Source organism: Haplochromis burtoni, unplaced genomic scaffold, assembly GCF_018398535.1.
Source record: "Haplochromis burtoni strain Fernald_Lab_line unplaced genomic scaffold, NCSU_Asbu1 Contig_31, whole genome shotgun sequence".
NCBI lineage: Eukaryota > Metazoa > Chordata > Actinopteri > Cichliformes > Cichlidae > Haplochromis > Haplochromis burtoni.
In genome coordinates this window covers 1,532,212-1,560,023 of record NW_024582392.1, presented here as the reverse complement: position 1 = coordinate 1,560,023, position 27,812 = coordinate 1,532,212, and the positions used below count along the sequence as shown (strand labels likewise).

At 38.8% G+C, this 27,812-nt stretch overlaps 1 protein-coding gene across 2 annotated transcripts in view; it reads left to right on the top strand.

Annotated features, from left to right (window-relative positions):
* LOC102313617 (formin-like protein 13) overlaps positions 1–27,639 on the top strand; it is a 56,285-nt gene extending 28,646 nt beyond the window's left edge. The window contains exons 12-17 of one of the 2 annotated variants that reach the window (XM_005918952.3): positions 2,281–2,433; positions 6,549–6,678; positions 6,798–6,830; positions 7,236–7,333; positions 10,245–10,328; positions 20,205–27,639. In XM_005918952.3, coding sequence (XP_005919014.1) covers positions 2,281–2,433; positions 6,549–6,678; positions 6,798–6,830; positions 7,236–7,333; positions 10,245–10,328; positions 20,205–20,306 — 600 coding nt within the window. In that variant the 3' untranslated portion in view covers positions 20,307–27,639. Of the gene's footprint in view, positions 1–2,280; positions 2,434–6,548; positions 6,679–6,797; positions 6,831–7,235; positions 7,334–10,244; positions 12,270–20,204 lie in introns of those variants that run through there. The other variant, XM_042219307.1, reaches the window with a different exon arrangement.
* Positions 27,640–27,812: the final 173 nt, after the last annotated feature.

Sequence of the window (27,812 nt, the reverse complement as noted above, 5' to 3'; positions counted from 1 at the left end):
TTTAAAATTACTTTCATTTGTCTAATTATCTTTGAGCCACTGAAAATAGGAGACTATGAATAAAAAGGGTTGTGATTCAATGTGAAGTGATGCAATGTTTTTGTTAAACTTCTCGAATTAAAGTTGAAAGTCTGCACTTTGCACATCACATCTCGATTGCTTGATTTAAAATCCCTTGTGGTGATGTACAGGGTTAAAAAAGTGTAAATGTCTAGCAACTTATGAGGATACTGTAAATGTGAGACTTATGCTGTAGTAATTTTATTTTCAAACTGTATTTTCTGGTTTTACATTACTTTTCAAGGATGAGAAGTTGTTGATTTGGAAAATGCACTTGAAGTTAACTTCCCCACCTCCAATAGATAACAGCACACAGCTGCTTCCCTTAGCTTTTCAATGGGAAGCATCCACCTCCCACACAATGAAGGAGACAGTATGCAGCGGGGCTAGCCTCCACTCACTGCTGTTTGCTACATTATTTGATCAAAAATTGTAGAGAAAGAAGAAAACAATACATGAGAAAACAATCGTTTTTTTCCTTTGGAAAAGTAAACAACTCTTATGTCAACTTTCATGAACACTTCTGTCAGTGATATCATGGCTATGTTTTTAAAAAAATATATTTTTTTCTGGCTTTAAAGTGATTAGAACATCAAACTGCTCAAAAAAATTAAAGTAACACATTGAAAACACATCAAATCTCAATGGAAAAAATACCATACTGGATATCTAGTATGGTATGAACTGGGTAATGTGTTAGAAAAGGATGGGCAGGCTTGCTAAAATTTCTTTGCAGCAGCTCACAATAATATTCAGTATTTTGTACGGCCCTCACGCTTGTCTGACAACATTAAGACATACTTCTAATGAGACGATGGATGATGTCCTGGGGCATCTCCTCTTAGACCTTGACTGGGGCATCACTCTGATCAGAAACCTGGCGGCTTAAGTTGAACCGTCCGTGTGTCCCTCTGTAGATATGCCTTCCCTGACCATCACCAACCCACCACCAAACCAGACTTGCTGAATGATATTACAAGCAGCATAGCATTCTCCACAGCTTCTCCGCACCCTTTCATGTCTGCCACATTGTGCCAGATGTGGACCTGTCAATTCTACAATTCTGAAATTCTATGGCAAAAGGCATCTGGCCTCTACAGATCTGGGCATTGAGCACAGGGCTCACAAGAAGACGCTGGGCTCTCAGGCCACCCCCATGAAGCCTGTTTCTGATTGTTTGGTCAGAGACAACAGCGGCCTTCTGGAGGTCATTTTGTAAGGCTCTGGCAGTGCTCAACCTGTTCCTCCTTACACAAAGGGGCATATACAGGTCCTTCTGATGGGTTAAGGGCCTTCTACAACCTTTTTCCAGCTCCTTAATGTTCTTGACACTGTGCTAGGAGATACAGCAAAGCTTGTCCCATTTGAATGGATTGATGTACCCTCTGCTACGTAACCAACCAGATCAATATCTCAGATCTTTAACTGACGTTAATAATATAGTAAATATAAATAGTGTATATCAAATCAGAGGATCTTCTTAAAACAGGTTACAGTGCACTATGAGTTGGTCTTTATGCCATGGAGCTACAATAGTTTTCCATGTTACAGATGGTCCTGTGCAAAGAAGGTTTATATAATGTGTTCTGTATCTGGATATCTGGATATCTGGATATCTGATTTTTGCGTTCTTTTCTCTTGTAACTGAGGTTGTCCCACTGGTAGATTTTGGGAAGTTATTCTTAAAACAGGAGCATATGGTGGGGGATGTTGTTGGCTGGCATGGGCTTATTTAGAGAAGCTAACTCTTTGTCAAGGACTATAATTCCCAAAGCATCAGCTCCTTTTTTCCCTCTAATACATCACTGGCAAAACCTTAAATTCCACTTTAATTTTTTCTCAATATGAATGCATATGCATATTCAACGGGATCTGTTTAGAGATAGTTAGACACAGAAATTGTGTGATATTCTAGGGGGATATTTGTACTTGACACAATTGCATACCAAATAATAATCTTGCCAAACAACCAGGTCCTGATTATTCATTTTATGAGGTCAAACGAGGTGTAGTGAGATGGCTGTTTATGTTTAGAATATAAAATTGTAAAGCCTGGAGTTGTTTTTTTCGACTCTTTGTCAGTACAGAGAGCCTCTAAACAAGCTTCGTCCTTATTCCACTTTGCATTATTTTTGTGTGGCAAAATGAATGTGAGAGCCTGTATATGGGTGGATTTCAGAACAAATGACTTTGCTCTGTGCCCTTGTGTTTGTCTTCCAGCTGATTAACCAGAAGATCAGAATGTGCATGCAGCTGTACTACTGCAGGTCATTTGTTTCCGTGCTGGAGTACCTCCTCGCCATTGGCAATTACCTCAATGAGAATGCCGGGAAGGAAAAGGCCAAGGGATTCCGCCTCTCCTCCTTAACTAAAGTACGAGTCCACCACTGTTGCCTGACCTTTGATTGAGTTGCAGCACAGAGCTAATAAGACTACTCATTGACATACACAGCAGGGCTTCTGTGCATCTTTCAGTTTTTCTCTCAGTCGCTCTGGATTACTCAGGTCTTTGAACATATTCACTCTAACAGTTGTGTGACTGTGTCGATGAATGGCTTCGCAGGAGGAATGAAACTTTGCACAAAATATCGCCTTTAGTGGCTCAGTGTCTTAGAAATGAAAAGAAGTGGAGCAGGATGAAAAGGCTTGAAAAAAATGTAGAGACTCAAATGAGAATATCAAAACTACAATTTACTGGATATCACATGTATCTGGTAAATAGATGGCAGGAGCTGGTTAGCTCAGGCCTCAGTCACACAGGCCTAAACTGTCACTGGCCGGTGACAATCCGGTAACCGCTGATCATTGGGGGAAACTGTGTACAGTATTTCTTGACTATTTGGTAGGTGGTTGCTGAAGATTGTTGGGAGTTCCTAGTGTGAAATTGATTGCAAAGAAGTGTATGGCACTGCATCAAAATTCAATTCAATTCACTTCATTTTTATTTATATAGCGCCAAATCACAACAACAGTCACAACGACAACAAGGCGCTTTATATTGTCAGGTAGACCCTACAATAATACATACAGAGAAAAAAACCCCCCAACAATCACATGACCCCCTATGAGCAAGCACTTTGGCGACAGTGGGAAGGAAAAACTCCCTTTTAACAGGAAGAAACCTTCAGCAGAACCAGGCTCAGGGAGGGGCGGCCATCTGCTGCGACCAGTGAGGGTGAGAGAAAGAAGACAGGATGAAGGACATGCTGTAGAAGAGAGCCAGAGATTAATATCAAGTGTGATTCAGCAGAGAGGTCTATTTACACATGAAAAATATATCAAAAATATCCTAATGAACCGTTTAGTCACTAGGAGATTGCTGTGGACCCCAGCAGTGGGCACTGAAGGTGATGGCTTGTATGCAAACACTCTCCAACTATTTGCCAACCAGCTGGGGAATACTTTTCCCCAGCAACTAAAAATTGCCAGGGGGGTTGCTGACCAGTGTCTAGACCTGCGTGACCGAGGCCTTATCAAATGGTAGAAACAGCCTTACTAGCTTTGCCCAAACCTGCCTCCAAAATGTAATTATTTACTTGATGGTTAGAAATATGATTCATCATGTCAGACTAGTGTACCAGCTGTCGGCTGGTAGTGGACAGTATATAAAAGGCAAATGGTAAGTATGTTCTGTTTTAAGCCTGTTTATCACTTTTCATTTTTAGCATCCCACTTCAATGGGATCACAGTGAATACATTTGCAAACCATGCTTTTGAGCACTAGCATAGGCTAATCACCTGACACTATCTTCAAAAAGAGTTACATTTGGTTCATAAAAACTAAAGTGACAACAACCAAAATGCAGCACTCAAGGCTTTAAAGCAATACTTTCCAAGCCAGCATGTGCCATGTTGGTTCCTGTATCCTATATGCACTGTCTGTGGCTTTAAACTATAAACAGACGGATTAGCGAAAGGCATCAATCTTTTCATCTAACACGGGAAAGACAGCAAATAAGTTTGTTTTCCAAAATGATTCCTCTAAGGCTGATTAAACTGATGAATGCACAGCTTTTGTCTAGGGTTTGCGACACTGTCTTTGTGTTTTTTTAAATTTAGTTTGAATCACTCTTTTGTGTTTACGTCTCTCTGCTGGGAATGTTTAAGGGGCAATGCTCTTGGCACAGAAGTAAAACGCCCTCTGCTCCATTTAATGAAGCCGAGGCCTTGTGTTGCCTCAGAGGTGTTTCCAGGTCTAATTGAGAAAAGTAAACTGTTGCTGTTTCAGACAGACTCTCTTCAAATTAATGGCTGACTGCCTCCAAGAAAAATGCATCGAGGTTATCTCAGATCTTTTTTTGGTTCTTTTTTCTTTTACTTGTGAGCATCAATACTTTGTGCATGTCTTGTATACGCAGTCCTCAAAGGCTGGCCTTGGCCTTAAATTGGTAAACAACATAACCTAAATAGAAAAAAAAATCATTGGGAGCTGCTTTCACAGGATAAGAGAGGTCGTTCTTGAATTTCAATTATGCGGCACCATCAAATGTAGCGTAGCTTAAATCCGAGAGTCATCATTACCATTTCATACCAACAGCACAATTTCAAAGTAGTCACAGATAGCTAGTAAGCCTCATTCATACTACTACTATTAAACTCCATTCAAAATAATTCCCATAAACAGAAGTGACAACCTGTTAGAACAAGTATTTCATAACAGAGTTTGAAATGGCATCGTTACACCAGGGTAAAAGATTTTATATAATTAATTCAGGCATCTGAGTACATATGTTCTATATTAAAAATCCCTATATCCTAGAGAATGCACAACTTTGACTTACAATGGAGATGTGCCTGGAAAAAAAAAAGTGAAGCTACAGTTTGGCAAAGACCTGCAATCGGATGAATAAACACAAACAGGAATAAAGGAATAATATTTTGTGAAAATATGGACACCACACGGATATTTTAGCCACACAATATTTGGGGGGGAGCAAGACTGATATCGTGAAGTGAAAATAAGAAATAAGGTTGACAGGCAGAATTAAACTTTGTAGTTGTAGTTTTCTCTTTACAGATACACAGCCTGCCACTGTAACCACAAAGTAGCCAACTTTAACCAGCTGTGTTCCAAATTTTATTAGGGCTTGCAATATTAATTTGAATGTTGGTGCTATAAATAGCTCTGCTTGATTGTCACATGCAAGAAATGCTGCTCTGGTGTTGCTGATGTGTTACTGTTGCTCCAATCTTATAAAGATGTTAGTCGTATTTCCAAGACCTGCAAACTTATTTCCTTCCTTCATTTTCACATTTGCTGTAAATCCTTTGTTTACTTTACAACATTCTAAAAATGGGTGTTTTTATATCCAATGGATGACGTAGTGTCTACATATATCCATGGTTAAAGTGTAAAATAGGCTTCTCTGTATGCTTGCTATTATTGAATTTGCACGGCTTTATAAATCAGACAGAAATATTGTAATATACATGTGTCTGCCTTTGTGCTATGTTTTAACCCTGAATCAACACAGTGTTTTATGCATCTGGCCCTGGGCCTTTTGGAATAATGTGATCTGGACAGACAAATAAAAGATAGGATTGCAGACATGCTTTGGGCAGAATAAACACAGGTTTTCACAGAAATATCACACCAAGTGTGAGTGATGGTGGTGGAAACACTACGTACTGGGGTTATTTCACTGTGTCCGTGACTGGGCAGCTTGCAGTTATTGATACAACTCTGCATCATATCAAAGGATAATCTGAGGCCATCTGTCCAAGAGTCAAAGTGGAGCTTTTAACAAGAATTTAAGAGATCAAAAACACACTAATAAATCCACCTAGGAATGGTTCAAAAAGAAGAAACTGAGGGTTGTGTAATTGCTTAGAAAAAAAAGCCCAGATCTGAAATCCACTGAAAAGTTGTGGGGGAATTTGAAACACCCAGTACATGCAAGATAAAACATCTCAAACATCATGCAACAGAATAAAGTCAGCATGGAGGAGTCGTCAGAAATTTCAGAATTAGATAACAAAGGCTGGTGAACAAACCTGCAAATTGCTCACAAGAAGTTATTTCTGTTAATGCTCTCCTTCTGAGACCAAAGGGGCACCTACTTTTCCACAGAAGAATATTACATGTATTGACATTTTTGTTGAACAAATGGCTGAAAAAGCTTTTTATTTATTTATTTTTGTTCCTTGCAGTCGTGTATTATTATAACCTTGAAACAGTTTCAGATAAAAGTGGATCAAATGTATGTATAGAGACATGTTAAAACAGCCAGAAGTGTCCTTGGGAAATGACTGTAAATTCACACACACACACACAAACCTCCCATGGGTGTAAACACACTTTATGCATTATCCTCCAATTCTTCATTGGACCTAGAGTAACAAAGCTGCGTGTTTGCATCAGCACACACAGGCATGGATATAAAGAACATACGTACATGTTGTCCTTTATGTTGGAATCAGTATGTTGCATGGCAAGGGGACACAGCTCTGTTCTTCCCTTTCTCAATTTGTGTTTTCTCCTTCCCTAGCTCGTCCAGCTCCGTGGGACAGACAAGAAGTTCACCTTGCTTCATGCCCTTGTGGAGCAGATTATGTTGCATGAACCGTGCTTGGCCACTTTTCCCCAGGAGTTGGCAGAATTTGAAACTGTCCCTGGAGGTATTTGCTAGACAAGATTTGATCAAACCTGAAAGAAATCTGCGTGGCACTTTTTAGTTGAGGTCTGTTAAATGAAACGTGTATTTTCTCTGTGTTTCGCTGCCCCCTTTCTTGGATAGCTTCCATCAAAGGCTTGACCGCAGAAGTAGATGGTGAGTAGATCACATTTTACTACTGTGTCACATTTTACTACTGTGTCCAAAGACTGTTAAATTTGCTGAGATTGCTGTAATACTGACCCTCCTTTTTTGTGCCAACAAAGTTATTTGTGAGGAAGTGTGATCGTAACATTTACTCCATCTTCTGTGATTGTAGCTTCAGTATACTCTGTTGAAACGCCATGATCTCATTGTCTAGGGAGTGTAAGGTCTCAATCCAATATATTGTCTATATGATGACTTACAAAAACTTGCCACAAGCCACAAATACTGCACTCCACGAGATCACACAGGAGACAGCACCTGATTTAAAGCAGCTATTTACTTCAGTGCTCAAATATCATGGACGGTAACCAAGACGTGTGTGTGTGTGTGTGTGTGTGTGTTTCTTTTCTTCAGTCCTGAAGAATGAACTAAAGAAAATCACTCAGTATAGAAAAATGTCCAAGAAGAAAAATATAGCAGCTCAGAATCCAAACTTCTTCAAAGACCTGAAGGTAAAGTAGAAAACATTTTGCATACATAAAGATTAAATAATCATTTAAAATATTGCTGTCAGTCATTTAAAATTTTAGGCCACATATCGTCCAAACAAAACAAAACAAAATCAGCTTTCTGTTATTGTTAAGAAGCAGAGTTCAATTCTGCAAAGAAAACAAAGTTTAGCTCGACTCTACTCAATTTTGCTGGCTTATTATCTTACGTTTTGTGGTTTTGCAGGGATGGATATTGCTTTTAGCAGTAAGAAATCTGTGAATCAGATGTAAGGCTCGGGTGAAATTGATCATTTTGGACGACATGATCTATTGTTGACTTGCAATCCAAGGCTATCTGCTGCACAATATGGTCAAAAGTAAAAATGATAATGCGCCTCCTGTCAGTTTTGTTTCTTAATCTTGCAAAGCCATCCTGTAGCCCAGCTCGGATTCTTTCATGGGCTGGTTCCAGCCTACAGGTCATGTGTGTAAATGCCTCGCATGTCCCATTATCATGGCAAACTGCTTATACATGAAATTTCAGACATAAATTGTTCTTGTCCTTCAAAATTTAGTAAACATTTAGAAAATATTTAGTAAGCCGACTGCAAACTGTTTGCAGTAACACAAACTTTGGCAACATCATAATTATTCAGCTTACCGGGGTATTTACCAAGGCTAAGGACGTAACTAAAACCACCCAATGAGGATTTTTCATATCAGGCAAACAATGCAGCTCAAAAGAAAGTCTTTTTACTTATTTAGCTTTGCTGCTGAGGTTGGAGCAGTGATGGAAGAGAAGACGCCTGCACAAATGTGTGTGTTCATCCTACAAGAAGAAGGCTTTATGTGAGAAAATAATTCATTTGCATAATGTCATCAGAATGGGTTGAGAAAAGTGTGGGAGATGTTTAGGAAATCTTTTCAACAGTTCTGACTGAATCATTTCTGCAAATGGATAAAAAAAATATCTAAGTATTGCTGGGTGCTTCAATCATGTCGCAGTGGACTTGACCTTCTGTCAAACATTATAAGTTAGAAAAATACACAGAAAGACCCTGACGAAAACCGAGTTGTAAACTTTTGCAAACAATAACATGTTGTTAAATTTCTGTTCACTGCTCTGCTAAAGCAATGTTATTATGAATCTTTTCATTTCAATTTTCTTCCTCAGTCAATGTTTCTGGTAAAAATTACTGTTTTTTTCCTCAGGTTAAATTTATCATTAAATTAAATCAGGTAGTAACATTGTATATACATTTTAACTCCACCGTTTCCTTACAAATGTGGTTCTTCAGAAAATAAACAAAATTAAAAGATTGACCATATTTAAAAGCATTTTTAAAATCAATATAATTATTGCAATTGAAGTTATAAAGACTACGAAGACAGCAGTTTCAACTCCAGGTTGGAAACTCAAATGTGGATGGAGTGACTAGATCCTCACAAAGGAAAGCTGTTTTTCACATGAACAAATGAAACCAGTCCTTTCTCACATGTAGACCACAGCAGGAGACAGTTTGCACCAGCCATGTTCTCCCTGCTATAAATGCTCTGTTTGTTTAGAAGAGGGTGCTGCCTGAGTAAAGCGCACAAGAGGCAGTACACGGGACACTCATTCACCAGCTCTGAATCCACTTAACTAATATCTGTGCTGTTCTCACATCAGCACATGCAGAAATCACACAGGCTTTGAAGCAGAGAACTGGCAGCTTAAAGCCCCATCTGTCCATGTGGGATATTTGCACTGACACGTGCACCACATTTGGCCAGTGTCTAAAGGTTCAGGGCTGTAGTGCATTTGTAGAAATGGCTTAAATATGTTTGTGTGGGACAATACAGGACACATCACTAATGCAGAGATGCAGTAAAATAAAGACCATTATGCAGTTTACAATTTTGGCCTTTAGGACTTGAAGAACATGTTTTTATTTGAATGTCACTTTCTCAGCAAACCTGGATAGTCCTCTTAAATTCATCTGTCTCATTCTTTTTCTGTTCCACTAACTGTCAAAAACTGTTGACAGTTACTAGACAGAACCGCAGCTATTTCAGCTCCGGTTCTGTCTAATCTAATCTTTGAGTTTAAGAGGGGATGGATCCATATACGTGCACATCTCATTTTGAGCCACCTGGATTTTGACCTGTAAGTCACATTCTTCCGCCATGCAAAAGTTATAAACAACTCTGGCAAAAAAAGGAAAACATATCTCTGTAAATTGCCTTCTGCACTTCCCAAAGTATTTTCCCAGATTTTATTTTGCTGCATTCCTTATTTGCAGTAGTTCCCATCACATTCCACTGAAATCTGTATAACATGTTACCTTATTGAGACTTAATGTTGACAGCGAAAGGATGTGGCAGGTTAAGCTGCACTTGACCCATAATAACAGCATACTTTCTTCACAGCCAGTGAATAGAAAACAGACTTTTGTATCTTGCCATGTGCTGGAGTGCAGTCGCACATAAAGTGGGACACCTGGACACCCTAAATGTGTCTCTTTAAAGCCAGCCTCTTATGCTTTTTCTAATGCTCTGTCATTCATGCACATATATATGCGCTGTTACAATGGTAGAGCCAGTTTTTCTGTTCTCGACTTGGCTGTGACTACAGAAGTCTCACTCGTCTGCTCTTCAAATTAAGGGGCTACACTGAGGATTATCATGACATAAAGATTAATTTTTTAACTCTGACTGTAGTGAGTTCCATGAATAAAGACAAGAAAATCCACCTTTAATGAATCAACTCATCTTTTTTTATATATTATGTACCTATATGCCATTGATTAACAGTACAATTATCCTTTAAAAAAAATCCAGGTAGCAGATCTTTAGTTTCCTCCTTTTATAAGCAGAATATTTCTAATTAAATGGTTAGCGTGAAGACTGACAAACTTACCAGGAGGTTCTTGTGCTTTTCCTTATATCCTAGATGGCGATTGAGAAATATAACGCAGATCTTTCGGCCCTGACGAAGACATGCGAGGAGATGAAGAAACTCTACTCTGACATACTGGTAATCCTTGAATTATTATTTCAATATCTCAGCGTCAAAGACAGATGGTTGATTATAATAAAGGTCAATCAAATGGACCAATATGGCAAGGCCATTATGATCCACTTGGTAAAATAAATCCGCTTGGCATCTTTCTTGGCCTTAAGACAACAATTCTGATGGCTAAAGATCCAAACGGGACACAAAAAAAAAAGAAAAAAGACAGATGGTCCCCTGTCCCAGTAATGTCTAGATGGCCCTCTTCAGTTATTTGTCATCTCATCTTCCCCATGCTACACTGGGAGAGTACATTATTTCAAGAATCCACAAGGTTACTTTGTTTGCACCGCGTGTCCTTGAGGGCTTCCACAAGCGCATATAATGTATGTGATTTATACCTTATACCAATGATCTTAACGTCGTTTAAAACCCACCACAGCTGATTTGCTGTTTTGGAGTGTTATACCTCCTTCATTGGATAATTTTAGGAGGATTAGTGAACATTGGTTTCCTGCAGGCAGAAAGTGTGAAAGACAAGTTCATCCCGACCCTTAATGTGCAATGTCACGTTGATTTAGGATGCTCTACAAATGATGAAAAATGACGAGATGTTGGAGCACCCCTGGTGGGATTCTCATGTAGTTTTTTTTTTGAGTCATTTGTTAGACCTTAAGGGGCGTACCATAAATTAAACATAGTTTTTGAGCTTCATACTGCTTTGTGACTCTTTGTATTTTGATGACATCTCATTTATACGTATATCTGAATGTACAATACATCCATTCGTACGTGAACCTTTTATGATTTAAGGGCTCTTTTGTGTGGACTGGACTCTGGAAACGGTGATGTTCTTTAATGAGAAATGCACCTGCCTTAAAAGCTCTGGTCGCATGGTGAGATCGACCATAAAGCGAACACCTCTGTCACACATATCATCAGATTTAGTGGAAGCACTGGTCCCTGTGTATTCTTTCATCACATTGTCCATAAAAGAGAACCTTTTCTTTGCTTACTAGCCTGGTTAAATTAGGTTTTCAGAGCTCAATCCCACTTTTGACATCTTAACAGGGGCTATGTCTTTTTTTAAGGAGTCACCCACCAAAAACAATCAATACAAAAGCAGTGCCTATTTTCTCACCTTTCTCATATCTCTATGGACAATCCATCATCATAGAGTCCACTTACCCTTCCTGCTGTATTTGAGAGCTGAGATATGACAGCATGAGCTGTGAGCTTTAGGCCTGGTAGGAAATTTTGTTATACTAGAGAAACAATTAGATTCCTGTGCACTCAAAATATTTGTTCACAAGTAAACAAAGGTGCCATTCAGCATTTCTCTAAATGCTTTAAAAGAATCATCTGCATCGATTCCTTTGTGTTTGGTGTAGATTTTATAAGAAATGGAAACAAGGGATCATTTAGTGTGTTTTACATGTAATTTCTTTTAAAAGCAAAGGAGTGGTTTAACATGTTGCTGCGTCCTTGCCAGAGCAAGATGAGAAGACTAATACCACGTTCATGTTGTTGTATGGTAAATATGAAGCAACAGACAGCAATTTGTTGATGTAGCTTAGCACAAAGTTTGGAAATAAACAACTCGTCTGGCTGAAGCCGTTGAGTCTGGCTGAAGCCGTTGAGTCTGGCTGATTTTGTCTGGCACAGACTCTTTGAAGCTCCATCCAGGCAGATATTGTTTCTCCTTCATTTTCCTTCTGAGTCCTCACATTTGTCAAACAGCCGTTATGCTGTGATCACTAACACAGTGTCTGAACAGGCTGGACAGTGAAAGCAGCACCTTTGTTGTGCAGGTTTTGAAGATACTTACAGCATAAAACACCGCAATAATCCAGTATTTATAACAATGGATTGCATTTATATAGCACTTTTCTAGGCAACCAAAGCGCTTTACAATTCCACTACTCGTTCACTCTCACATTCACACACTGGTGCAGGCAAACCACAGTTGTAGCCACAGCTGCCCTGGGACAGAATGACAGCCAGTAGGTGGTAGGGTAAAGTGTCTTGCCCAAGGACACAACAACCAGGACAGAGAGAGCTGGGGATCAAACCGGCAACCTTCCGGTTACAGATGAGCTTCTCAACCCCCTGAACCACGGTCACCCCAGTATCACCAGATCAGAGAAAATAAGTAGATGGATCTATACTTTTTCAGTTCTATGTTGTATTGTGTGAACAGTTAGCAGCAGAAGGAGAGGTAGCAAATCATTTGCAGTAGTCTGACTGCAAACAGTGGTCAGTGAGTAGGCAAATATTGAAAGGCACTTGGCTTTGCCAATTGGCTGCTCTCTGTCTTTCATTATATTACATCAGGGTCAACACCTGGCAGGAATTTCTTTTTGTAATTACTGTAATAAGTTGCTGTCAACTTGATTAATATCATGTCATGTCTTATGTATGCTCCGCTCCGTGTGTGTGAGGATGCAAATACTATCACACTTACTATCACACTTATATAAGAGGAAAGCGCAGTGAAGACCCTGCAGGGCAGCAGTTAGCTTAACATTACAGGGAAATCTTTTACAACCTGATACAAATACCACAATTGGCACAAATGCTCTTTTTTGAGTGCCCTTTTAAAAAATCTCAATTGAAAATTCAAGATCGTAGCAATTTCCAGGGCAGCCTTCAACTCTGGTAAGAAAATATAATTTTTTCAATATTTTTTCAATATAATATTCAATATAATATAATATTCAAGTAGACTTGACTTCAAGTCTACTTGTTTCAAATTATGTATGCTCAAAGAGAGGTCACCTTTTGGAGCCTAAAGCTGTGTCCAAATTCAAAGGCTACATCGTTCGGAGGCCTGTTTGTAGGCCAATTGCGTCACAGCGACAATGCAACGAAGGCTGTCCAAATTCGAAGAATCCTCCAAACGCGGCTGACAAATGCTTCCTCCTTTACCCCAGATTTAAAGGATGGGTCGGGTGTATCCTTCGTGGCTCACCATATCACAGAATTCATAGCGCGGCCCAGCCAATTCCAGTTTCTAACAATGGTGGCAGCTACTTAGTTTTAATATTACTCTTATTACTCTTTCTGGGTTACAAAATAAACTTAACATATTTTCAGGCGAGAATGCAGGTGCGTAAACTTCAAATATCTGCTGGGGTTTATCAAGATATCACATATTTGCAAAAGTTCTCCAATGTTTTCGGAGCTGTCTGTTACCCAACAGCTCGATAGCTAGCCAGGGTTCAAGGATCACAAGAGACAGTGAGATCACATAATTTTCAAAAATCCCGCGGTCTTTCGCTACTCAGGTTAAACATGATATATAAGTCACTTAGATAACTTAAAAATGTTGTTGTTTGTTTTTTTCAGTGTTTTATTTGTTTGTAAGAAAAAATTGGTTTGGCTGAGATTACAGCTGAAGAAACGTCAAACAGAAAACTGATTAAACAGAAGTGGGGGGTGGTAGAGAATTTACGCCAATGTCCTGTTATATTTTAGATAGCAAGGAGCAAACGACTGAGTTTATTAAAGTCCACCAAGACAGCTGGTGACACAAACCTGAAGGCTAGAGCCCCCCAATTTCACAGCCTCGCACTTCCAGCCTTCTCGGTCTTCGGAGGACCCGGACGTTGTGGTCTACGTGGGCCGGGTCCTCCGAAGACCGAAAAGGCTGGAAGTACGAGGTGGCCAAGGAATTTGGACACAGCTTAAGATTACTAAGGAGCTGCTATGTGTTCTGCTCAGTTCAGGGTTGTAGTAGTAGTAAGTCAGTTCTTCTTGTCCAAATCTCACCCATGGCTACAAGAAGCTGGCTATTCAAGATGGCCCAACATGTAAAGTAGGTAATTTACCTTTTTGAAGGTCAGTGGCCTAAAATAGTAGTTACCTGAACTGGAATTGATGAAAACACAATTTAAAAATTTAAATTTCTATCTACTTTGTACCAAATTAACAACTCCAGGTGGACAAACATACTGAATTGGGGGGAAGGAATAGCGGAGTAGCACGAATACATTATTTATTGATGATTTTTAAAAATGTTTATTTGTTCCATTTTGTTTGATCAAGTTTGGAAACCAGTGGTTTCAAGTTAAGCATGCTGCTGCTTTGCTTCAATGTCATCACAGTGAGGAATTCAGCTTTTGAATTTAACAATGGGAAAGAATGAGCCAATATCCACAGATCAGGTTACATAAAACCTGTAAAATGTTTTGATTTGATTGTGCTTATGTGGAGGAAAAAAACTGTTTCAATCAATCCAGCTGTCTAAACAAGCCATGCATCTCTTTTGCAAGCTGCATGAACATGGATGACTGAAAAATCTATCTCCGGTGTGTCTCTGCCTTAAGAGAGCTAACTGTTGATGCTCACACCAGCTGCTGTTGATTTGCTCTCACAGCCTCTAGTTTGTAAAGGCTCTGGTCATGACCACTTAATAAAGGTCCAATGGATTTTTCCAGTTAATGTAATTCCACAACGAAGTTTAAAAACCAATAAGCCAGTTTTTCCACAGAGGCGTGCCGCTTCCTGTCAGGGAGGTTAGCGTGTAATTTGGGCAGGTAAGCAGGTCAATGGAAGGCAAGACTTCATGTGGTAGATATGCTTTCAGTGGAGCAGACAGTGTAGCTCGATCAAAAGTGCAAAAAGTTGACTAAACTTGTGAAGAATGCAAAATGCATATCATGCATTTCTAATTTATACATAAGCTCATGTAGAAATTGAGAAACACCTCTTACATACTGATGTAACCCCAGCTGCAGCTTTTCATTTAATGTGCAGATATTAGAATCATATCAGTATCATCTAAACCTCAGCAAGAAAGCAAATAAGCATATTTTTTCTAAATGAGGAACATTTTAAATGAACATCCTTGAACAATAAATCCTAATTTACCTCAATATTATCCTAATCCAATATTATACCTTATTCTTAACATAAATCACTCTTCCACTATTATTAAAAATGTTCTGGTGGTGAATCGGCTGTGGCCTTTTTAAAGTTTAACTAGCTGACCTTTAACTGCATTGTCCCCTTCAGGCAGGGAGTTATATTTTAATCATCAGGCAGTGCTGCTTAAATGTAGCATCATCCCTAAATGTTTGATCAAAGTTTGGAAGCTTGTTGTTAAGAATAAGCTACATCTGTCAATCCATTTATCCACCTGTCCGTCCATCTCTCCAATTTAGGGTGAGAGGTGAAGTACACCCTCAAAAGCTTGCTACTTTATTGCAGATAAATCAACTCTTCCTCATATGCTGTCGTTTTCCCTGGACTTTCAAAATTCAATTCAATTTAGTTTTATTTATACAGTGCCAAATCACAACATCAGTCGCCTCAAGACAGCAATCATATGACCCCCTATGAGCAAGCAATATGGCAACAGTGGGAAGGAAAAACTCCCTTTTAACAGGAAGAAACCTTCGGCAGAACCAGGCTCAGGGAGGGGCGGCCATCTCGTGCCATTGGTTGGGGTGAGAGAAAGAAGACAGGATAAAAGACAAATGACTTGTCAAAGTATGGCTTCTACAAGATCTTGCAATGCAACTTGTGGTATCAGGAACAAAGATGTTATCAGTACATGAAAGACTGTGATCTGCAAAAAATATGGCATTTGGGAAACTATCTTCCACATGAATGCAACCATTCCCAGCAGAACACTCCCAGAGTGTCACACTGCCTCTGCTGATGTGCCCTCTTACCATAGGTGCTTTCTCTAGTGGACAGGGCTGATCCCTGGGATCTTGGGAACTTTCAATCAGCCTGTAGCATTGGAAGCCCATACAAAGCAGGCTGTGATAGACTGTATGCTGTAACATCTTTCAATCATTGGCAGAATTAGAATTTTCAGAAATTTGTGCCACAGCAGCTGTTTTGTGGTGGACCAGTGGTGGACTGGACCAGCCTTTTAGCTCTCTGGTCCTTTATTAGTACCTAATTTTCTTATAAGGGAAGGGGAGGAGATAGCTCAGTAGGTAGGATTAATAAAGTATACAAAAAAATTATATTTCACATGTGTTGGCAGTTGAATAGGTGAACAAAACTGGCAGGAGGCAGGAAAAAGATAAATTCATGAAAAAAAGAAACAACAAAATACAGAGAACAGGGGAAAACTTGCACTAGTGCTAAGCACTAAAGCACTAAGATTTTCTGACAATAGGAAATAGTGGATGAACTGGGGTGATAGATGATGAAGGTGTGCCAAAAAAAAATGAGCAAAAGAAAGATGTGAAACTGACAGAAGGATAAAGAGACCAAGAAACACAAAAAACAAGAAATCTAAGAAATAATTTCACTTGCTAAAGTCACTTAGATCATTATGCAAACCCATTTCTCTTTCTTCCACCTTTAATAACTGACTGGTCACTTTCTACATAATACATATATATGTATATCCCAACCTGTGACAGGTGCTATTGCTACAAGATCGTTAATATTATTCACTTTACCTCTCAGTGGTTTTTAAATGGTGGTGCGTTTCATATACCTTATATTTGAAATGTTTTTTGTTGAACCATTCTCAGGTTATTCTCGTAGTCTTCTTTAAATACAAGACCACAGAGCAATCAAGCATCCTTTTTCTTAAAAAAACAAAAAGAAAAGACCAATGTCATTTGAGGATTAACACAGGACAGTCTGTAGACACTTGCCCCACTTGTGTCCCATCCATTTTACTGAGTACTAAGACTGTGCCTCTGAAACTTCCTGAAAGTACAATAAACCCCTTCAGGAGCGCTGGAAAAATGATTAAGACTGACTGGGCTGTGGCGTAGTGCAAGGGAGCAGCAGGTTGGGGAAAAGGTGTCATATTTAGTCACATCTTGTCAAGGGGGCGGAAGGAGGGAATTCACAATGATGCCCTGAAATAGCCAACATGCAAATGTATTAAACATAGAAGCAGCTCATAAAATTTTGGGGCAGTTGATTTGCGGATGTCCCCAGACACTGGAAGCATGTTTTTAAAACCACTTCAAGTACTAAATAAAAGGAGACATTTTATATAATACGCTATAAAACATGCGCTCCAATTTTTCTAATACATAAAAGCAAAAATAAAAACATGAAGACTAGACTCTATCAGCTGTGTCACATTACCAGCCTCTTTTCATACAATGCACATGTTTAATGCACCATGTCAGTGAGACATGATATAAGAAAATCAATTCCACCTCAGCTTCTGCAGATAAAAAGTTTTAATATTGCTTCTTCGAGCACAGCTCAGACCTACAGGTTAAACATTATCCAAGACCCGCCTGTCGGGTGTGTAATGAACATTCCTGGGTCTGGTTTTGTAACTTCATTTGTATTAATAAAATCAACAGCAGGCATACTTTAGGTATGTTGATATTTTTATATAAGGATAGTTCAGTAGTATACAATTTACAATGGGGCGATCGTGGCTCAAGAGTTGGGAGGTCGCTTTGTAATTGGAAGGTTGCCCGTTCGAGCCCCAGCTCGGACAGTCTCGGTCGTTGTGTCCTTGGGCAAGACCCTTCACCCGTTGCCTACTGGTGGTGGTCAGAGGGCCCAGTGGCGCCAGTGTCCGGCAGCCTCTGTCAGTGCGCCCCAGGGTGGCTGTGGCTACAATGTAGCTTGCCATTACCTGTGTGTGAATGGGTGGATGACATATTTATCCATATGGGTTAGTAAATTGATTTTATTGGGCCCAGCATGTGTTTGTGAAAATACTCATAAATGTTCAGCGTGCACAAAAGACAAGGAAGCGAATCAGCTAAAACACTGTTGAGAGGATTAAACTTCTACACTTTACCAAGTAAAAGAAAGTCTTTTGCTCCATTTATACATAATTTTGAGCATCCCTGGCAGACAGTGAAAAATGTGAGGATAAAAGTATGCAAATAGACTAATCTGCACATCTGAGTATAATATTTCATGGTGAGAACAGTGTTAACCATTAGCTAACATCTTCCTTTTGCTGCTGGGGACTTTGCTGAATCTTACACCTGTGTAACTGTTTCTACGAACTGAAAGCACACAGTAATACAAATGCACTGACTGTCAGCTGTTACGCTTTAAGTATTTGGAAGAGCAAGGCTTGTGTTACAGCGCCAATGTCCTCCTTCATTTTTATTCTGAAACAGCAGCCACTACAAATACTCTTTGTCTTTAAATGTAGATCTTTGGATATATTTGCCATGGGAATTTTCTTATTTTAGTCCGAGGTCCTCCTTCATGAAGCTCTCAACTAATCTCAGCAGCAACAAGGTTTCTGCTGGGAAACCTAATTCCCCATTTACATAAATACAAACATGAACATTACATTTTTACATTGTCATTAAATCTACAGTACCAACAAAATAGCAGATACTATAAGCAACTAAAGATGGGATGCTACAGGGAGCTACAAAAACAAGGGCTGGCGTTAGTGCATTAGCAGAGCTAAAGTCATTAGTGTCAGCTCTAATATACATGTTGTACATCTGGGTGAATATTAATGACTGAGTCGGCTGATAGCCACACAGCTGTGAATAAGTGTGAAGCATAAAATGATGCCAATCACATTGTGAAAGCGTGAGCTAGCTAACTGTGGCAAATTGTATGATATTCCAACTGCAGTAAATAAGTGATAACAACGGCAAGCTCGCTTTTTATTAGGCTGACTGCGATTTTTTCATGCAGAGATATGCAGCTTTGCTTCAGCAGCTTGAAATGTGATATCTTTGGAAGTATATTTATTTAGTTTTTTGCTGACATGAGGTATAGCAATAGAATCAACAGCCAGGTTAGGTCTCATATACACAGTCTTAGTGAATGGTCAGCGACCCAGTGGCAACCTCTAAGTATGGCAGTACACAGTCACAAGGAAAGCGCTGAAACAAACACTAGTAGTATTTGCCGTTAAAGTAAAAGAAAAGGTTTCAAAAGGTGCGACTTTTACTTTGAAGACAAACTTGGATACACAGTTTCAATACTGCTCGGCGAATAGTATTTGTCTTCCATGCAAATGCAAGGAAACTGTGGCAATCGGGTATTAATTGAAGGGGGTTTTGTGTAGCATGATATACCTCATTGCCACCAGTTTTACCTACTGATTGCAAGTGGCCAGTTCAGGGAACACGCAATTTTCCCTTGGGACCAGTGGTTGCTAGGGGATCGCTGGCCAGTCTCTAAGACACTTTAGTCATTTCTGACAGCTTAGCACAAAAACTGAAAAGACTTGATCATTAGAAAAGGTAAGAAACTCGCCTTCCAGCGCAGCATGTCTAACACGTAATAATTTGTAATGTCTTTACAAGAGCAAGATGTAAAGGAACAAATTCAATTAAGATGAAGCCCAACTGTGCTGAAGGCTGTTTCATATTATTAGTGAGCACATCCTGTGTGTGTTCAAGTCAGCTGTTTGGTGTGCGTTGTAAGATTTATAGTACATAATATTTGCTTGTAAGTAAGCTTATGGTTAATTTCATTAGAGAAATTACACATTTGTAAAACATAACAAAAATAATACCAGGAAAGAGTAACAGCATATGGCTTTAGTCTGAACTTTAACCTGCACAGTCAACAGCATGCAGTCAGCAAATTAGTACGTTTAACCACTGTGACCCTTTGTAATAAACTTTGGCTTCAGAATGACTAACATTAGTATGCCAGTGACCCTTTTAACCACCTAGGTCTACCTATTAATTTGGCAGTACATGTCTGCATCATTGTATAAGGGCACTCAAGGATTGGGATGCATGCTGAGGCAGCATATGAGCTAATTAAATCAAAAGACTATTGTTAAGAAGAACATGCGCGGGCCAGGCACCACTTCACAAATGAAAGTGATTGCAGTTGTTAATTGTAAAACAATTTTTTTTACAAGCCCTGTGGTCATGGAAGATGTAACTGCTGCCACATTATTTTCATTTTATTTATTTATTCATTTATAAATCAGTAAACCTGTTTTTCTCTTCTGCATAGGTGAAATTTGGAGAACCGGCGGATCAAGACTCTCAGGAGCTCTTTGGCTTGCTTTGTCAGTTTGTGCATGACTTCAAAAGGGCACATGCTGAAGCTGTATGAGTTATAGAGTTATTGCACAGAGTACTTACATTAGTGAGGGCAGAGACTGCAGTGTTGCTTACTAAATGAAACTGATCCATCTTTGTTGTGACAATTATAGAAGTTTGAGGTACAGGACTATATGACACAGTGTAACTTAATTAGTTTTTTCAAACTGATGGTTTGATTTAGTTTTGTTTTTTTTAAATATATATATTTCCTGAGTTGTACAGATATTTTATTAGATAATGGACAATGCATTCATTGTAGCAAATCCTATCCCTGGACAGCCTGACAGACTGACTATGTCACGGAAATCAATTTTGTGAATACAAACTGATTTATGTCACATCGTATCATATCATGGTTTGATTTGTGTTTACTGACATTTATTTTGAGACAAATCAGTAATGAAGGATGTAAAAGCACTTGGTTGGAGCCAACACCCAGATGCTGAAGTGTGCTGTGAAAACTCACAGCTCTCTTTGCTGGCAGAAGCACAAACCCCCACCCCCTAAAAACAACTCATCAGAGGCCAGCGGAGGTGGGCATTCTTTGGGTGTGTGATTATTTTGAACATTCGGTTGTTCTTTGGTCGGGGACATTGCCTGTTCTGGTTCTCTGTTAGAAACTCCAAGGCTGGCTGTGATTCACATCTGCTATGTGAAAAAACCCCTAAAAACATGATCAGCAACATACATTTCGCTTTCAAACAGAAGAAAGGTCTTCTTATTGCCAGTTGGAACTGATTGATGTGCCTTTGTGTGTTTGACATTTTAATCAGTTAACAGAAAAAAACACTGTTTATACCCATAACTGTGAACGGTGGTGGCATAATGAAGAAGACCCCTCGCTGAGATGGAAAAGTTGCATATTTTTCCGTTCTAAAAGGAGAAACCAATTATTTTAATTAAAACTGTATCTGTAGAAACGGGTGATTCATTAGCAGGAAACATACAAAACGGCTTTATAAAATATTTAGTTCATGCAGCTTTTGTTTCATACAGAATTGTAACTGGCTTTTGTGTTTTTGTGCTCTTCACTTCATGCTCTTGTATTGCATTTGAAATCGAAAACTGATAAATCTCATAACATTTAGCATATAGAAAAAAATCAATACTAAAAGTTATTTCAGATTATGTGGCCTTCTATTTTATTGCTCTGAATTAGTTTTAGTTCTAAAAACTAAAAGATAAATATATTAACTATATTTTTTTCCACCCTTGTTATAACCTTGTGTTTCTGCAGCTTTCATTCATTTAACAGACATTTAACCTGAGTTTGGGTTGTGGGATTTAAAAGGCTGTGCAAAAAAAATCCTAACTGCAATGTAAATGATTGGACATTTTTTCCCAACTATTATTCCCTTCAGCCATGTGACATCTAAGATACAGTAATGTGCAAAAATCTTGAACCACCTATGTTTTCTTCATATTTTGCTTCCAAGGAAACAGATTTTCTTGGATCTTTTTAAAAGTAGTATTGAGCAATAGCTCTCCAGGCTTTCTGAAGGTCATTCAAAGTTTTACTTTGGACAGTGGCTGCTTTTTTGGTGCATTCCTTGTATCTGACAATTTTCAGAGGAATCCTTTTTTTGTTTGTTTGTTAAGCCACTTAACACCGATCTACGAATCATTCAAGCATAAAAAAGACACCCAAGTCAAAGGATGAATGAGTGTTATGTCTACAAAATAAACAACTTAGCAAAGAACTCATTTAACACACTGTTTCTTCCCATTTCTTTAGTTGAATTATATTTCATGTGGTGTACCTCGTGTTTAAAGAAATGAAGGAATCTGGACAAGGGAAGGACAAAAGTAGTAGTAGTAGTCAGACCTAAAATAACTGCCTATGGAAAATAATGTTTTTAAGAAACATGAAAAATCTGACAATCCATCTACTGTCTAATGAAGCCTCATCAGAAACTGTGTCAGTGGAAGGGTGGCTTTCAAGAAGCCATTTTTAAAGAAGGGAAACAGGGAGAAAAGGCCGAGGGAAGTGACACAATAGCTTAATTTTTCAGCATAACAATGATCTTAAACGTCTGTTAAGGTTCTCAGTCATCCAGATTTAAGTGTCCCCCCCACAGGGCTGTGATTGGGTAGAGGATCATTAGGGGGTCCATTGTCCCTCTTGGGGGGACACTCCCACAGGGCTTAAATCCAATACAATACAGTGAAAACATACATGGACAGAAAAGCCTACACACTATCAGTCATGTATTGACCTCCCCAGAGACCTGTGGGATCATCTTGACAGAAAACAAAACAAAAGCAGCCAACACCCAAATAAGAGCTTTGAATAACTATTCCTGAAGACTAAAAGAATGCTTGTTTAAAGGAGTTCAGGCTATGTTGAAGAATAAATGTCGTCATACCAAATATTGACTTTCAATCAATCTGTTTTTACCTTACACACTATATTTACACAGATGATTGCGCATGTTTTCCTAAATCACGGGCCTATTTCCCATTTTCTTAGCAAAGTATAAAGAAATGGGGTGGCTCAAGACTTTTGCACAGCGCTGTAGAACTAAATTCTGTTTACAATATATATAAATCTTAAATCCTGGTTTAAGCGAGGCACTCTTTACCTATGAACTCCTGTGGAGAAAGTTCATTAACAGGCGCCCGTGTGAAGGTGTTCATTATTCATTTTGTTGTTGCTGCTGCAACAACAAACAATTTGGCAACAGTTTTCTTTCAGAAAACAAAGCTTCACATTTGTTTGAGAGTCTGTAGTTTGTACTGCTTGAATCCCTCAGACCTACTTTCTCTCCTCTGACTGTTTCCACAGGAGGAGGCATTGTTACAGAGGTTTGTCCACTGGATCACGGTGACTTCCTCCGTGTTTGTGCACTGCGGTGACATGGTGTAAATCCATTTAAAATGTTAGCAGAGGCACATGCTGTGAAAATTTGTTTTGTGGTGCCATGTTGGACCGCAGTTCTATTTTGGGAAAGTTGAGTCTGAGTACGCCGCCTGTTTAATTGGCAGCAGAGGGAATAAAACAAATTCGCATTGGACCAAAAGTAAACTTGTTCAGGGTCACATCTCGGCGGCTTCTGTGTACCTGCCTAAAACTTTAAAGCTGCATTAATCAATACTTTATGTTAATACTGGATCAAATGACTTTCTAATGTGAAACGTGTCACTTATATCAGAAACCTTCTGAGAATTATCTCCAGAGGTTTTAAGGGCTTACATTGCGAGGAAAATGAGATGTGTGAGATCAGAGTAACAAGGGAGAGTACAGGTGTGTTTTAGATCAGGGTGGAAGCTATGATTATGTGCAAGCCTTTCTTATCAAGAGATTAAAAACTGTCTGCTGGCATACTAATCTGATAACCCATCCCCTTTTGCCTGACAACTTAGCCCCTGGGGACTGTGGCCAATGTTTGGGCTTCCAGTGCTGCCAGTGGATAGATTAAGACTTCCTGTTCTGAGTCATGGTTTATGAAAGCACAAACATTTATTTATTTATTTATTTTTTTTTAAAAACTCATAGAAAAGGTGGTTCTAAGAAACTGAGAGGCTCTGCGTTGGCATATGGTAGACACTCCAACACGTTCTCACTATCAAAGCATAAAATTTTATGCTAGGTGACAAATCGTCGATTACGCTTCCGGGGACCCAACACGTCCCTATATTACGAGATCAAAAAAATGAGGAAACATGCAAACACTATCTAACGTCATTAAAGTGCTGGTTAAGGTTAGGGATCAGGTTAGGGTTAGGGCTGGAATACACGTGAATTACCATGGGAGCGTCATTCTACTGGATTTCATCCATAACCCGACGCGTAGAATAAGAAAGCGTCGGGTAAACACCTTTTGTGTTGCTCAGAAACGCCGCGGGACTTGACAAATCGTCATTATTTTACGCCTCTGGACACTCTGAGCTGAACACTCACAAAGTATACCCAAAGTTTAGCCTGAATTATTGTCGGTCTTTCAGCAATGAAATCTTGTTGACTTCAATAAGACTTCAAAACAGTGATTGACAACGTGAACCTATTAGAGAAGCCTTACTGTTGTCACAAAGTGAGAAGCAGGGTCATTTTGTCATAGATTTCTATCATGCAATGTCATTTAGTTTGTTTCTTGGGTTATTTACTTGTTTTCTTATTACACTCAAACCCTTTAAGCATTTACTCTGTAAGTCATACACACACACATCCAACATGATGGGGCTTTAACAGCTAAGTGCAATATAGTTTTTTAAAGAATTTCCGCTACCTAAATACACTTGAAAGAAAGGTGAACATTAAAAAAAAACACAGAAACTAGCTCTGTGCGCATGGTAATAACAATAATTTCACTGTGGTGTTAAAAGGTTCTTGTTCTGCACCAAGAGGGACAAAAACTACGATTATAGGGTTGGGTTTTTATAATGAGCAGCAGGCATTGCTGCTAATCAAAGTTATTTTTACACAAAAATTGTTGTGTCCAATGAAAGCACATGAGGCAGGCACTCTTGAGTCACACGGCCTAAACAAATGCCTGCTAATGATCGAGAGATACATGCTGTGCATTTAATCACACTTTGATAAAAAATAAGCGGTTTGAAAGTTGTTGTTTTTTTCTGCATGTTAAAAAAAAAACCCCACACACCTGAAAATCCAGGTTGATAATAGCATCCCACTTCTCCACGAAGGAGCAATCTGAAGACATTTCGCTTTAAGTTTACAAGGTTCAAGACTCACAAGAGCACTGAATAGTGTGTCTGGCTGATATTGATTTGGAGACATATACTCCTAAATTGTTGATACAACCCCAGAAAAATATCCTTAGACAAATGTTAAAAGATTGCTGACAGACCCAGGCGGCCTCTGTTAGTGACTGACAGCTCAGATCCCTGATCGCCTCTGGCCTGCTCTCTATTTTATTACTTTGAAAAGTGGCATATTTATGCTTAATTAGTTTTATATTATATGCAATGACAAATGAACATGAACTTTTCTGAAGAGTAACAAAGTGGTTCCTTGTGTGCGACAGGGCTGTTCACAAGTGTCAATACAGTAGCTTAAATTCAGAGTACATTCACTCCTTTTAACGACTAATTAAGTTCCTTAGAGACATTTTTAAAGACCCACTGGTGGGACTTTTTTTTTAAATTTATTTTTCCATGTCTGATAATGTAACAATTTAAGTCCCCTATAGACAGCATTTGTTAAAAAGGAAACAATTGCTGTAGGGGACAGGTAAAATATTAATGTAATTTAACCCTATAATACCCTTCGTATCATATTTGCTACATGAGTTTCTGAGACCTCTATCTCATCAACAATATATATACTTGCCATAATTTCAAAATGTTATGGACAAAACTCTTCTTTGGCCTAAAATTAACAACGTTGTTAACAAAAAATTGCCAAAAAAACCCCAATGTATCAAATGCGATACAAAAAATGGCGAAACGTTTCTCCCACTGAAAACGCTACATCCAGATGAACAGAATCAACCTTTTGGGATTTACTTACCTGGATGATTGAGCATGCATAAAGACAAGGGTTAATAAACATCTCAGTTACAAAAATTTTCTGGCTATTTTTTGATGGCTGGGTCTTACAGGGTTAAGCATTTGTAGAGACATCTCATCTTTAGGGTGAGTTTAGTTGCACCGTGGTCTGCTGAAACTGATGAAAAGTGTTTTAGATTCGTCAGGTTTTTCTAACACTGAATTACTAAAGTTCATCTCTGCCTGACACTGATTTACAACATGACACGTTTGAGATAATGTTATGTGTGTTCCATTGTGAAGGGCTTTTCACAGCAGGAGCACGGCCGTCACTACTGATGGGAACAGCAAGGTCAGACACAGGTACTCTAATAGCTGCTGGTGATTCCCCCCCTCCAAACACGACTGAGTGAAAGACAAAGGCTGTATACAGTTATTTCCAAAAAATTGATTCTTTTTGCACAACATTTCCACATTCAAATGCTTCTTCAATCAAATTTACAATTATGTCCCAGCGAACAAAGAAGGGGCCTTGAGTCTCTTGACCTTGGAGGTCTTGGTTTTGTTCCACTGGCAGAGACACTTGAAAAGATTTTTCGTGGATATCCAACAAAATATACAATAATTCATTTTCTCGAAAATAATTTAGAAATCATCGTGGCGAGAAAGTGAAAGAAGGATTATGAGAGCAATCATGAGTTCCACTTCTCATAAAAAGAAAAATTCTAATTCAAATAATTCACACTGGAGAGGTGACAAAGACGTTTCGAACACAAATCTCTGAGAGAACATCCACACAGTCACTTGTGTGCACAGCCTGCGCAAAGATAGCTTCAGCTTTAAGCTCGGTGACTGGATGTTTACGTGAAGACTTTACCTTTGGCTTTGTATTTAAAGAAGTAGATATATTCTGTGATGATTTAACCAGGAGACTTTTCATGCCGATCCAAACTATCGAAGTGATCCAACTGTGAGTCATGTGGCATTGCAAGAAAGAAATATATTGAACATTTACTTCTAGATACAGGCCCACTCAAATTCACCCTCTGCTTTGCATCTCAGTGGCAAAGTTACCTGACAGCGTTAACCTATGTGGGAATGGAGAGTGCAAACTAGAGGAAGCTACTGTAACTCGTTAACTGTGTGTCACCGACATTTTTGTTTTATTCACAATGTGTAAAGAGCTTCATAAACAGGGGGCGCTTTGAGGACACTTATGAGACAATAACACATCGGCTTATTTTTAATAAACTGTGTGAACTCGAAATTCCATTAACAAACAAGCCAACAGGTCTGCTTTAGTAAGCAGCCAACAAAATCATTAGCCCAGGGAGGTTTTCTTTTTTGTTTGTTTGCTTTTTTATGTCCTTTGCATAAATTCTTAATGGAATAAAAAGGAGGCGGATATGGATAGGATTTTATTGATGCCAATGCCATTATTCGTTTCAATTCTTTATTAAGAATTGAAAAGGGACAGCATACTAGGCTTTCTGCAGAAACATCACTGCTGTTTCAGAACTATAGTCATTTATAAACACAGTTCCCAATTTTTAGAGGTTCTAGTAAATGCAGTTTTTTTCTTCGCCGCAGCAGATCAGCTGACTCCATCTTACCTCATCCTCCTTTTGTCATACCAACCATCTGTGTGTCCTCCTGCACTACATCTTCTGTGTAATCTGCCTTTATCTAATCATCCTTTATTTAATATATGAACTGCCCATCTCAGCTTTTCCTTTAACTTTGTTTCCAAACTGCTTAACCTGAGCTGACCCTCTGACATACGCATTTCCAATCCTGTTCGTCCATTGGTCATTCCCAATGAAAATCTTATGTTAACCCTTTAAAACTTGAACCATGGAATAACTGCCAGAAATCTTTAATTTTTTCATAATGAAGTGTTTGTTGAACCTTTAGACAAAATGTATAAAAAAAAATATATCAAATTTTAATCTGCATATATAAGTTTTAATTTGTATCACATTTGCTACATTAACCATATTTTTGCAATTTAGCTATTAAAAATCTGTCAAATTTATATCATTTTTTGATGATGCAGAAGTCTCAAAAA